Here is a 13,904-nt window from a genome sequence, read left to right on the forward strand (position 1 = left end):
GCAAACTTCAGACGGCCTGTATATGTGCTTTCTTGAGCAGAGGGACCTTGCGGGCGCTGCAGGATTTCAGTCCTTCACAGCGTAATGTGTTACCAATTGTTTTCTTGGTGACTATGGTCCCAGCTGCCTTGAGATCATTGACAAGAGCCTCCCATGTAGTTCTGGGCTGATTCCTCACCGTTCTCATGATCATTGCAACTCCATGAGGTGAGATCTTGCATGGAGCCCCAGGCCGAGGGAGATTGACAGTTATTTTGTGTTTCTTCCATGTGCGAATAATCGCACCAACTGTTGTCACCTTCTCACCAAGCTGCTTGGCGATGGTCTTGTAGCCCATTCCAGCCTTGTGTAGGTCTACAATCTTGTCCCTGACATCCTTGGAGAGCTCTTTGGTCTTGGCCATGGTGGAGAGTTTGGAATCGGATTGATCGATTGCTTCTGTGGACAGGTGTCTTTTATACAGGTAACAAACTGAGATTAGAAACACTCCCTTTAAGAGTGTGCTCCTAATCTCAGCTCGTTTCCTGTATAAAAGACACCTGGGAGCCAGAAATCTTTCTGATTGAGAGGGGGTCAAATACTTATTTCCCTCATTAAAATGCAAATCGATTTATAACATTTTTGACATGCGTTTTTCTGGATTTTTTTGTCGTTATTCTGTCTCTCACTGTTCAAATAAACCTACCAAAACCTACCAAAATTATAGACTGATCATTTCTTTGTCAGTGGGCAAACATACAAAATCAGCAGGGGATCAAATACTTTTCCCCCTCACTGTACATGACACTTCAAAATTCTATGGCAGCCATGTTACCGCCCCATTAACATTACATGGGGGAATATTTAAATATTGTTATGCAACTAAATGTCTATAATTATAGCAATACTTAAAATTCTAAAAGTTGTCCCAATTCTCTAAATACATGGCTCTGGATAATACCATCTCAAGTCTCTGAATTACCTTCTGATTGGCTGTATGTAAATGAAGTCATATTGCTTCAACCTATCCAATACTCTCAGATCTACCGGATAGGCTAGGGTCTAGATGTTGATTTGGAATTCAGCTAGAATTTAGTCAGTGCTCACCATGACATGGAAGTAGATGTGTTGACAGGTCTCCTCTCCAGAAAGCAGGGTCAGGTTTTGAAACAGCAGTTTGTCAGGGTCGTCCATTATGGCTCTGGGGTTGAATCGGCGCTCCCCAATGGTGGTGTTGTATGTAATAGCTAGAGAGATGAAGAAAGAGGGAACATAAGTGTTGGAAACATGTTCTATACTACACTACCGGTCAAAAGTTTTAGAACACCTACTCATTCAAGGGTTTTTCGTTATTTTTTACTATTTTCTACATTGTCGAATAATAGTGAAGACATCAAAACTATGAAATAACACATATGGAATCATGTAATAACCAAAAAAGTGTTAAACAAATTAAAATATATTTTATATTTGAAATTCTTCAAATAGCCACCCTTTGCCTTGATGACAGCTTTGCACACTCTTGGCATTCTCTCAACCAGCTTCATGAGGTAGTCACCTGGAATGCATTTCAATTAACAGGTGTGCCTTCTTAAAAGTTCATTTGTAGAATTTATTTCCTTCTTAATGTGTTTGAGCCAATCAGTTGTGTTGTGACAAGGTAGGGGGGTATACAGAAGATAGCCCTATTTGGTAAAAGACCAAGTCCATATTATGGCAAGAACAGCTCAAATAAGCAAAGAGAAATGACAGTCCATCATTACTTTAAGACATGAAGGTCAGTCAATCAGAAACATTTCTAGAACTTTGAAAATGTATATAAGTGCAGTCGCAAAAACCATCAAGCGCTATGATGAAACTGGCTCTCATGAGGACCACCACAGGAAAGGAAGACCCAGAGTTACCGCTGCTGCAGAGGATAAGTTCATTAGAGTTACCAGCCTCAGAAATTGTAGCCCAAATAAATGTTTCACAGAGTTCAAGTCACAGACACATCTCAACATCAACTGTTCAGAGGAGACTGTGTGAATCAGGCCTTCATGGTCGAATTGCTGCAAAGAAACCACTACTAAAGGTCACCAATAAGAAGAAGAGACTTGCTTGGGCCAAGAAACACAAGCAATGGACATTAGACCGGTGGAAATTTGTCCTTTGGTCTGGAGTCCAAATTGGAGATTTTTGGTTCCAACCACTGTGTCTTTGTGAGACGCGACGTGGGTGAACGGATGATCTCCACATGTGTATTTCCCACAGTAGAGCATGGAGGAGGAGGTGTTTTGGTGTGGGGGTGCTTTGCTGCTGACACTGTCTGTGATTTATTTAGAATTCAAGGCCCACTTAACCAGCATGGCTACCACAGCATTCTGCAGCGATACGCCATCCCATCTGGTTTGGCCTTAGTGGGACTGTCTTTTGTTTTTCAACAGGACAATGACCCAACACCCAAATCTCAAATGTATTTATTTAACACTTTTTTGGTTATTACATGATTCCATGTGTGTTATTTCATAATTTTGATGTCTTCACTATTATTCTACAATGTAGAAAATAGTAAAAAATAAAGAAAAACCCTTGAATGAGTAGGTGTTCTAAAACTTTTGACCGGTAGTGTACATTACTTTACTTTCTATAAAGTAATGACCAGAAGCAGAACAGATTACAGCACAAAAATAAACTTGGACAAAATCCAAGAGCCACCATCGAGGCACTGAGTGACTACTCCAGAGTTGAGAGAGTTGACTAGACCTCTTGAGCCATATGGCTTTGGAAGTGATTCATTTCCAACCCACACTGTTTTAGAGGCACACTGTTTATTACCCTGCGCTTTAATAGCTTGGGGAAAATACCATCAAATCCAGAGCTAATGCACATCACCCTACTGAGCATGCCAACTGGAGAGTACACTGGTCTCCCATACCTCAAACCTAATTTCTCCATTATACCATGGCATTGTTGAATGCTTCTTTCTGATTGGCTTGAAGGGCATTCTAGAGCGTGCATTATTTCCCTATAACTCATGGTATATTTGCGCGGTAGAATTCAATGGCTATAGTTAATTCTTACATGTTCTATGTTTGAGCTGCTTTTTAAAAGCAAAAGTCTAATTGAAAACATTATTGGCATTGTTGAATTCGTTTTTCATAATGGCAAGCTAGGACTGATGGTTTGGTTAGCTAAACTACTACCACGGCAACTACTGTAGCTACAGTTGAAGTCGGAAGTTTACATACACTTAGGTTGGAGTCATTAAAACTCGTTTTTCAACCACTCCACACATTTCTTGTTAACAAACTATCGTTTTGGCAAGTCGGTTAGGACATCTACTTTGTGCATGACACAAGTAATTTTCCAACAATTGTTTACAGACAGATTATTTCACTTATAATTCACTGTATCACAATTCCAGTGGGTCAGAAGTTTACATACACTAAGTTGACTGTGCCTTTAAACAGCTTGGAAAATCCCAGAAAATGATGTCATGGCTTTAGAAGCTTCTGATTGACATAATTTGAGTCAATTGGAGGTGTACCTGTGGATGTATTTCAAGGCCTACCTTCAAACTCAGTGCCTCTTTGATTGACATCATGGGAAAATCAAAAGAAATCAGCCAAGACCTCAGAAAAATTATTGTAGACCTCCACAAGTCTGGTTCATCCTTGGGAGCAATTTACAAACGCCTGAAGGTACCACGTTCATCTGTACAAACAATAGTACGCAAGTATAAACACCATGGGACCACGCAGCCAACATACTGCTCAGGAAGGAGACGCGTTCTGTCTCCTAGAGATGAATGTACTTTGGTGCGAAAAGTGCAAATCAATCCCAGAACAACAGCAAAGGACCTTGTGAAGATGCTGGAGGAAACAGGTACAAAAGTATCTATATCCACAGTAAAACAAGTCCTATATCGACATAACCTGAAAGGCCGCTCAGCAAGGAAGAAGCCACTGCTCCAAAACCGCCATAAAAAAGCCAGACCACGGTTTGCAACTGCACATGGGGACAAAGATCGTACTTTTTGGAGAAATGTCCTCTGGTCTGATGAAACAAAAATATAACTGTTTGGCCATAATGACATTCGTTATATTTGGAGGAAAAAGGGGGATACTTACAAGCCGAAGAACACCATCCCAACCGTGAAGCACGGGGGTGGCGGCATCATGCTGTGGGGGTGCTTTGCTGCAGGAGGTACTGGTGCACTTCACATAATAGATGGCATGAGAAAGGAAAATTATGTGGATATATTGAAGCAACATCTCAAGACATCAGTCAGGAAGTTAAAGCTTGGTCGCAAATTGGTCTTCCAAATGGACAATGACCCCAAGCATACTTCCAAAGTTGTGCCAAAATGACTTAAAGACAACAAAGTCAAGGAATTGGAGTGGCCATCACAAAGCCCTGACCTCAATCCTATAGAAAATTTGTGGGCAGAACTGAAAAAGTGTGTGCGAGCAAGGAGGCCTACAAACCTGACTCAGTTACACCAGCTCTGTCAGGAGGAATGGGCCAAAATTCACCCAACTTATTGTGGGAAGCTTGTGGAAGGCTACCCGGAACGTTTGACCCAAGTTAAACAATTTAAAGGCAATGCTACCAAATACTAATTGAGTGTATGTAAACTTCTGACCCACTGGGGAATGTGATGAAAGAAATAAAAGCTGGAATAAATCATTCTCTCTACTATTATTCTGACATTTCACATTCTTAAAATAAAGTGGTGATCCTAACTGACCTAAGACAGGGAATTTGTACTAGGATTAAATGTCAGGAATTGTGAAAAACTGAGTTTAAATGTATTTGGCTAAGGTGTATGTAAACTTCCGACTTCAACTGTATCTATTAAACTTGCTAGCTACTTCGGTGGATGTTGAACACATTTCTAGTGGCAAATGTGTTAAATAATGTCTGTCTACCATTGTGTCATGTCACACTCAATATGACGTAGGCCAGGGCTAGTCAACACCCGGCCTGCGGGCCAAAACCGGCCCCAAAGCTGATTTGATGTGGCCTGCCAAAGTTGTCTTATAGGCTATGTAAGGGATAATCAAGGTATAAAAGGTATAATCGGATAATCAGAGCACACCTTCCACGTAGTTCATTATTTTCCATTGAACGCATAGCCCATCGTTGATTATCCCTTACATAGCCTATAAGACAACTTTGGCAGGCCACATCAAATCAGCTTTGGGGCCGGTTTTGGCCCGCAGGCCGGGTGTTGTCTAGCCCTGGCCTACGTCATATTGAGTGTGACATGACACAATGGTAGACAGACTACAGATGGTTATAGAAGTCATGGGGTGCTCTTTCCATTCCCATCAGATGCTGCGTGTTACCTAAAGCACATTTGGAGACGTACAGTATCTCTTTTCTCAAACTCTATTCTTCCTTGTACAGTCGAACACAACAGACTTGCAACCCCAGCAGCAGCCCATCTGACAGATGTTACTAGACCAGACATGATAATGAGGGGAAAATCAAATCAATGTGTTCCACTGTTCAGTCTCCCCTAAACGTCCAACCGTCCCTGCGGAGGACAAGACAACATTCTGAGGCTTCTTCCTATTGGTTTGGCCCGTCTAACATATTTGACAAAGACAAAGTTCGGGAGGTTAACCTGAAACATCCACTCTTCAATCCCTCCTCAGCCTGCCTCCTATAGTCCCACACAAGGGGGAAAACTTGAGCCACCAGGCCTCGACTTTTAAAACAAATTGTGACACAGAGACCAAATTCTGACACAGAGACCTTGCCGACAGTGGCACGGGTGGGCCACTGTCGGCAAGACAACACCTCAGTGCCATGGTAACCGAACTGGTCTCCAGGGAGATTCTGGGCTCGCGGCAGAAGTGTGGGGTATCCATGTCGGGTTAACCGCAGCCTGACAACCATTGTTTGTATTGTCACCATATAAATTAAATGAGTGGACAGAATGCGTACTATTTGAAGGGAAATGTACATATGCTAGGCTAATTGACAGTCAGAGGCTAGGATAATCCAGATCAGCTATCATCAGATGTAGCAGTTGGCATAGCATGCCCGTAACCCCTCTGTAGCCTGCAGCATATGTGTTTGGCAGATGGACTGATTTCCTAAATCGTCACTGATAGCGAGGAAACATTTTCCTGTGGCTCTGCTCTGGGGCAAGTAGCCATCACCATTTCACTTAGTGAGCCAACAACAGAGCGGTGTGACTGACTCAACAACGACCAAGCAGAAACATTGAGGAATACACGTCTGGGAGAATGATGAAGGATATTGATTTCAACTATGAATATCTGAACAGCATTACTTCTAGTGCTTCCTGATTCTTAGACAATGTGTAGCAGTCCCCTGTAGCTCAGTTGGTAGAGCATGGCGCTTGCAACGCCAGGGTTGTGGGTTCGTTTCCCACGGGGGGCCAGTATGAAAATGTATGCGCTCACTAACTGTAAGTCGCTCTGGATAAGAGCGTCTGCTAAATGACTACAATGTAAATGTAAAAATGTTCAACTTTGCTCCAAATATAAAACAGTCTTGGAAAGGCTAACCTTTGCTCCAAAGATAAAACAGTCTTGGAAAGGCTAAGCTTTGCTCCAAACATAAAACAGTAGGAGATCAACAGTAGAGTTAATCAAGATTTCAGTTTCGCCTGAAAGACAATGAGGTCCTCTGCTGACTGCACAACAGTGAAGAAACTTCTTCCTGAATATAAATAATGCTTTTTGGCTCCACTGGGCTTTTTGCTTCGTTTTTATTTGCTTAGTTCCCATTCCCATAAAAGCAGCAAGCAGTGGGCGGCTTAAACAGAACCCATATTATGAGAAGTGCAGAGAAAGAGTTCAGCAACATCAGCAATATCTCAAGGTAGTTGGAGTCAATCTGTAATCTTCTGCACTGAAGCTATGATCAGTAGAAGGATGCAGGCTACATTATAGTGTAGAACACTCACCCACTCCCTGTGTAGGAGGTATGGCTGTCCGGGCGGTGACGTTTAGACACACTATGGCTGACATGCAGGTCACTTCCTTGCCTCCCCTCTCACAGTCCTTCACAAAGATGTTGATCTTGCTCGGTTCAAACCTGATGTTGGCGTGAATTCGGACGACACTGCGAGACCTGCAGATAAACCATACACAGTGTTATGATCATAACTGTAGTTGAGTATATGTTCCACATACATACAGTACCATAGAAACAGTAGAACACTTGTTAATATCTAAGTGACCTACCATAGAAACAGTAGAACACTTGTTAATATCTAAGTGACCTACCATAGAAACAGTAGAACACTTGTTAATATCTAAGTGACCTACCATAGAAACAGTAGAACACTTGTTAATATCTAAGTGACCTACCATAGAAACAGTAGAACACTTGTTAATATCTAAGTGACCTACCATAGAAACAGTAGAACACTTGTTAATATCTAAGTGACCTACCATAGAAACAGTAGAACACTTGTTAATATCTAAGTGACCTACCATAGAAACAGTAGAACACTTGTTAATATCTAAGTGACCTACCATAGAAACAGTAGAACACTTGTTAATATCTAAGTGACCTACCATAGAAACAGTAGAACACTTGTTAATATCTAAGTGACCTACCATAGAAACAGTAGAACACTTGTTAATATCTAAGTGACCTACCATAGAAACAGTAGAACACTTGTTAATATCTAAGTGACCTACCATAGAAACAGTAGAACACTTGTTAATATCTAAGTGACCTACCATAGAAACAGTAGAACACTTGTTAATATCTAAGTGACCTACCATAGAAGCACGGCTGCCCCCAGGGAGCCCACTGCCAAGTCCACCAGGCCATCCTCGTCCATGTCCATATTGCCATGGATACTACGGCCAAAGTAGCGCAGGCCACTGGCCATGTCTAACGCAGCTATCCTCTGTTTGTATTTACGTAGAATCCTGTTGCGTTGGCTGAAGAAGACGTAGATAGCTCCTCTATGGTCATCCTCCAGTGGGGCCCCCACCACCACGTCGTTGAAGCCATCCCCGTTCAGGTCAGGGACCGGGGCCAGCGAGGAGCCGAACCGAGCGTTCTGACCACGGTCCTGGATCTCCAGCGCTCCCTCCAGGATGAAACGATTCTGAAGAAGGAAATAGGATAGGATGATGTACTTTTTGAATATTTCTGGTACAAGGGATAGAGTGTAGGTGTAGAGTATTTTTTTGTTGTTGAGATTTTGCTTGGTAAAGGTTGTGTCATGTGCCTGTCTATTCAATTATGCATAGGCAAATGTCAATCCTATTGGTTGGTAGGACTCTCTTTGTAACTCCGTACTTAAAGAGTCTTTGGTTGAAAAACCTTGATGCTGTCAGTTAGCCTATGGCATGTTACGTTGCAACATTGAGCCCAATCTGAAGAAACATTCGAGGGGTAACACTCATGAGTCATGACAGAGAAGATCACCGAGGAATAAAGTTGGATGACTGGGGTGAGTTACTCACAAACATAAACAACCTCTCACAGTACATATAAACTATGTCTCACAGTACATATAAACTATGTCTCACAGTACATATAAACTATGTCTCACAGTACATATAAACTATGGCTCACAGTACATATAAACTATGTCTCACAGTACATGTAAACTATGTCTCACAGTACATGTAAACTATGTCTCACAGTACATGTAAACTATGTCTCACAGTACATATAAACTATGTCTCACAGTACATATTGTCACGATCGTCTGACGAATGAGTAGACCAAAGCGCAGCGCGTTGAGCGAACATGACTTTATTAAATAAAGCAACCACGAAAAACAACAAATGACGATAGTGAAGTCCTCTGTAACACTGACAGAAACATGGAACAAAAACCCACAATTCCCACAAGAAAACATACAGAATAAATATGGCTCCCAATCAGAGATAACGAGCCGACAGCTGACACTCGTTACCTCCGATTGGGAGTCATTGACCAAACCTAGAAATACAACCACAGAACTGCAAACATAGAAATACAAAACCAAAACCCAACAAAACAAAATACACCCTGGCTCAAATACAAAAGTCCCAGAGCCAGAGTGTCACAGTACCCCCCCCTAAAGGTGCGCACTCCGGGCGCACCAGCATACCGTCTAGGGGAGGGTCTGGGTGGGCGTCTGTCCACGGTGGCGGTTCTGGCCCTGGTCGTGGTCCCCACCCCACCTTAGTCACTATCCGCTTCCGTAGCCTCCTCCACATGACCACCCCCCAACTAAACCCCACTGGATTAAGGGGCGGCACCGGACTAAAGGGCAGCACCGGACTAAGGGGCAGCACCGGACTAAGGGGCAGTACCGGACTAAGGGGCAGCACCAGGATAAGGGGCAGCACCGGGCTAAGGGACAGCACCGGACTCAAAGGCAGATCCTGGCTGGCTGGCTCTGGCGGGTCCTGGCTGGACGGCTCTGGCGGATCCTGGCTGGACGGCTCTGGCGGATCCTGGCTGGACGGCTCATGGCTGGCTGAAGGATCTGGCTGCTCATGGCTGGCTGACGGATCTGGCTGCTCATGGCTGGCTGACGGATCTGGCTGCTCATGGCTGGCTGACGGATCTGGCTGCTCATGGCTGGCTGACGGATCTGGCTGCTCATGGCTGGCTGACGGATCTGGCTGCTCATGGCTGGCGGAAGGCTCTGGCTGATCCTGTCTGGAGGAAGGCTCTAGCGGCTCCGGTCTGGCGGACGGCTCCGGCTCATGGCAGACGGGCGGCTTAAGCGCCTTTGGGCAGACGGGCAGTTCAGGCCCCGTTGGGCAGACGGCAGACTCTGGCCGTCTGAGGCGCACCGTAGGCCTGATGCGTGGTGCCGGAACTGGAGGTACCGGGCTGAGGACACGCATCTCAGGGCTAGTGCGGGGAGAAGCAACAGGGTATGCTGGACCCTGGGGACGCACATAAGGGCTAGTGCGGAGAGCCGGAACAGGGCATACTGGACCCTGGGGACTCTCATAACGCCTAGTGCGGAGAGCAGCAACAGGACGCACAGGACTCGGGGGACACACAGGAGACTTGGTGCGTGGTGTAGGCACTGGTGGTACTGAGCTGGAGCGGGGAGGTGGCGCCGGAAATACCGGACCGTGCAGGCTTACTGGCCCCCTTGAGCACTGAGCCTGCCCAACCTTACCCGGGTTGATGCTCCCCGTCGCCCGACCAGTACGGGGAGGTGGAATAACCCGCACCGGCCTATGTGGGCGAACCGGGAACACCATGCGTAAGGCTGGTGCCATGTACGCCGGCCCGAGAAGACGCACTGGTGGCCTGATGCGTTGGGCCGGCTTCATGACATTCGGCTCAATGCTCACTCTAACCCGGCCGATACGTGGAGCTGGAATGTACATCGTGGACCTGGTGCGTGGAGTAGGAACAGGCCGAGCTGGGCTGGCGACGCACATCGTGGACCTGGTGCGTGGAGTAGGAACAGGCCGGTCCGTACCGGGAACACACACCACTGGCCTTAACTGGGGATCAGGAACGGGCCGGACCGGACTGGTAACACACCTCAGTCTCTCATGCCGTGCCACAACAACTTCCCTCCCTCTACTCGCCAATGGCTCCCGTAATCCGATAGCCTTCTCTCCACATCTCCCTGTGGCAGCCTCCTGCTGCCCAACCGCCCAAGCCATGTGCCCCCCCCAAAAAACTTTTTGGGGTTGCCTCTCGTCCCTCCGACGATGGCCCTGCCGACGCCGTTGTTCCTCTCTCCGTCGCCTCTCCACTGTCTCGCTCCATGGACGGCGATCCATCCCCTCCAGGATTTCCTCCCAAGTCCAGGACCCTTTTCCGTCCAAAATCTCCTCCCATGTCCAGACCTTTGGAGCTGGGTCCTGTTGCCGCTTGACACGCTGCTTGGTCCTCTTATGGTGGGTTTTTCTGTCACGATCGTCTGACGAATGAGTAGACCAAAGCGCAGCGCGTTGAGCGAACATGACTTTATTAAATAAAGCAACCACGAAAAACAACAAATGACGATAGTGAAGTCCTCTGTAACACTGACAGAAACATGGAACAAAAACCCACAATTCCCACAAGAAAACATACAGAATAAATATGGCTCCCAATCAGAGATAACGAGCCGACAGCTGACACTCGTTACCTCCGATTGGGAGTCATTGACCAAACCTAGAAATACAACCACAGAACTGCAAACATAGAAATACAAAACCAAAACCCAACAAAACAAAATACACCCTGGCTCAAATACAAAAGTCCCAGAGCCAGAGTGTCACACATATAAACTATGTCTCACAGTACATATAAACTATGTCTAACAGTACATATAAACTATGTCTCACAGTACATATAAACTATGTCTCACAGTACATGTAAACAATATCTCACAGTACATGTAAACAATATCTCAGTAAATATAAACAATATCTCACAGTACATATAAACACACTCAGGAACAAAAACATATGCACAAGGGGAATCCATCAACAACAGACATAGTGGCTAAGGAAATGGAGTCAAGTTATACATCTGCTATCTCCTGTGCTGCGGCCGGGTAGCCCCATGCCCCTTGGGCTTCTGGGATATCTCAGTCATCCATCGATGATCTCCCTCAAATGGACAGCCCTCCATTTATTTACACAACTCATAATGAGACATAGAGACATTCCCACGGGGGCCCAGTATGAAAATGTATGCACTAACTGTAAGTCGCTCTGGATAAGAGCGTCTGCTAAATGACTAAAATGTAAATTGTTGTCTTAAACTTTCCTCTTCAATCTTTACAGAAGCTTTCATTTGTTATTCCAAATTCATTTAGGAATGTAAACAAGACATTTTGGAAGGCTTTGTTTTTGTTGACATAAATAGACCAAAAATAACTAACAAACAAAGAACTGGGGAGTTTGAGTTTTGAATTTGAAATCAGCTGAAACCTCAAGCTGCATTGTTTTTGCTCTCGCAAGAGGAAGGGTCTAACCCATTTTATATCCCAAGGGGGAAATCTGATTTCCCCAAAACATTGTCAACATGAGGGATGGGTGATTCATCCGAGTGTCACATGATCAAAGGCAAACATGGCTTCTGGATGTTTCTTTAGGGATGTTTCTGTCGAACTTTGAGTATTCACAGTGGGTGTAAAGTCAGTCGGAAAATATCTGTATCTTTGAATATAATTTAGTTTCCCCCCAGTCTGGAAAAAGGTACAATCCCTCAGCATTAAGACAGTCTGGGAGCCAGTATTTTGAGGCTATCGTTAGCCATGCACATCATCACTCTCCCGGCTGTCCATCTTCCTCCATAATCTACAGCTGTGGACGGCTGAAACGTTACATCACTTGTTTTTTCAGTTGTCTTTTTAAAGTAAAGTGGAGGACGAGAGAAGGAGAGGGTGACGTGGTACACACACTTGTGTAGTCACCAGGGTAGTGTGTGTATGTGTGTGCGAGAGAGGGGGGAGGATCATACTCAGTCGGGTTTATTTGAAACATATGGTGATTTGTGGTGAGACCATCACAGTCATTCCACAGTGGCCCATGGGGGCTTATTGGTAGAATGGAAGGCCACCTCTCTGTCACTTACGTTGACCTAAACATTCAATTGCTTTTAGACACAACACCCCTTTTGTGTCCTTAGTTGGGGGATCCCTTGTCTTAGTTGATTCTTTTTTTCTTGTTTGGGGAACCCTAATGCTCAAGCCCCTATCAGTCCCCCAGTCCATAGCTCCCCCTCATTATGAGAGAGAGAGAGAGAGAGAGAGAGAGAGAGAGAGAGAGAGAGAGAGAGAGAGAGAGAGAGAGAGAGAGAGAGAGAGAGAGAGAGAGAGAGAGAGAGAGAGAGAGAGAGAGAGAGAGAGAGAGAGAGAGAGAGAGAGAGAGAGAGAGAGAGAGAGAGAGAGAGAGAGAGAGAGAGAAGAGAGAGAGAGAGAGAGAGAGAGAGAGAGAGAGAGAGAGAGAGAGAGAGAGAGAGAAGAGAAGAGAGAGAGAGAGCGCTGTGGCCATGCTGAGACCTGGCTGGCTGTGTGAGTCTCATAACAACACAAATTCCTCTGCAGTCATTAAGAAAGCCCCCTTCCTTCTCCAAATGACTGGCTGGTAATTCAGTTTGAAGTGGTGAATGCTTTCCTACTGAGTTCACTGTGCACTTGTACACCAGGCATCTAATGAAGATGGTGTGCTGGCGCAGGGAGGGAGGCTGTTCATTTGATCTGTGTGACGGCAGGTGCCCAAAGTCTGGTAGACTGTTTGTGCTGTGCCAGTGGGTTAACTAACCCTAATCAAGGCTCTGGAAGGTCTGGTCTCTGGTCTGGTGGTATAATGTACATGCAAGGCATAGGGATAGTTTGGCTTTATGTGTTCTGGTTGAGGTGTTTCGTATTCTGTGCTGACCCGGTTTTAAGTGTGTTTGGTAACGGGATCTGGGGTGTGTGTTTAAGTGTGTGCGCGTGTGTGTGCACACGAGTGTGACGTGTGTGTGAGCATGCTAACATCTGTGTGTGTGTGTGTGCACACGAGTGTGACGTTTGTGTGTGTGTGAGCATGTGTACATCTGTGAGTGTGTGTGTGTGTGTGTGAGCATGCGTACATCTGTGAGTGAGTGTGTGTGTGAGCATGCGTACATCTGTGAGTGTGTGTGTGAGCATGCGTACATCTGTGAGTGTGTGTGTGTGAGCATGCGTACATCTGTGAGTGTGTGTGTGAGCATGCGTACATCTGTGAGTGAGTGTGTGTGTGTGAGCATACGTACATCTGTGAGTGTGTGTGTGTGTGTGTGTGTGTGAGTGAGTGTGTGTCTGCATGTCCACCCACCAGCTCAGTCACTCTATAGATGTACACCTTGCCCTTCTCCCAGCCTCCACTGAAGAACATGGGCGCTGCCACCAGGAGGTTGTCTGTCACTCCGTCCCCATCTATATCCACCGGGGAGATCTCACTCCCATAGTACGACCCAATCTGAAATATAACCACACATCCAGACCCTGGATC

The 13,904-nt window shown here is 45.4% G+C and overlaps 1 protein-coding gene across 1 annotated transcript in view; it reads right to left on the reverse strand.

Moving 5' to 3' along the window:
• Nucleotides 1–13,871, reverse strand: part of LOC311116153 (integrin alpha-11-like) — a gene marked incomplete at both ends in the record, with an annotated part of 33,290 nt that extends 19,419 nt beyond the window's left edge. The window contains 4 exons of the mRNA XM_084191278.1: nucleotides 1,087–1,226; nucleotides 6,908–7,074; nucleotides 7,734–8,068; nucleotides 13,728–13,871. Of these exons, the coding sequence (XP_084047404.1) occupies nucleotides 1,087–1,226; nucleotides 6,908–7,074; nucleotides 7,734–8,068; nucleotides 13,728–13,871 (786 nt within the window). The remainder of the gene's footprint in view (nucleotides 1–1,086; nucleotides 1,227–6,907; nucleotides 7,075–7,733; nucleotides 8,069–13,727) is intronic.
• Nucleotides 13,872–13,904: the final 33 nt, after the last annotated feature.

This window comes from Coregonus lavaretus (assembly GCF_964263955.1).
Source record: "Coregonus lavaretus genome assembly, contig: HAP1_SCAFFOLD_780, whole genome shotgun sequence".
In the NCBI taxonomy this organism is placed as follows: Eukaryota; Metazoa; Chordata; class Actinopteri; order Salmoniformes; family Salmonidae; genus Coregonus; species Coregonus lavaretus.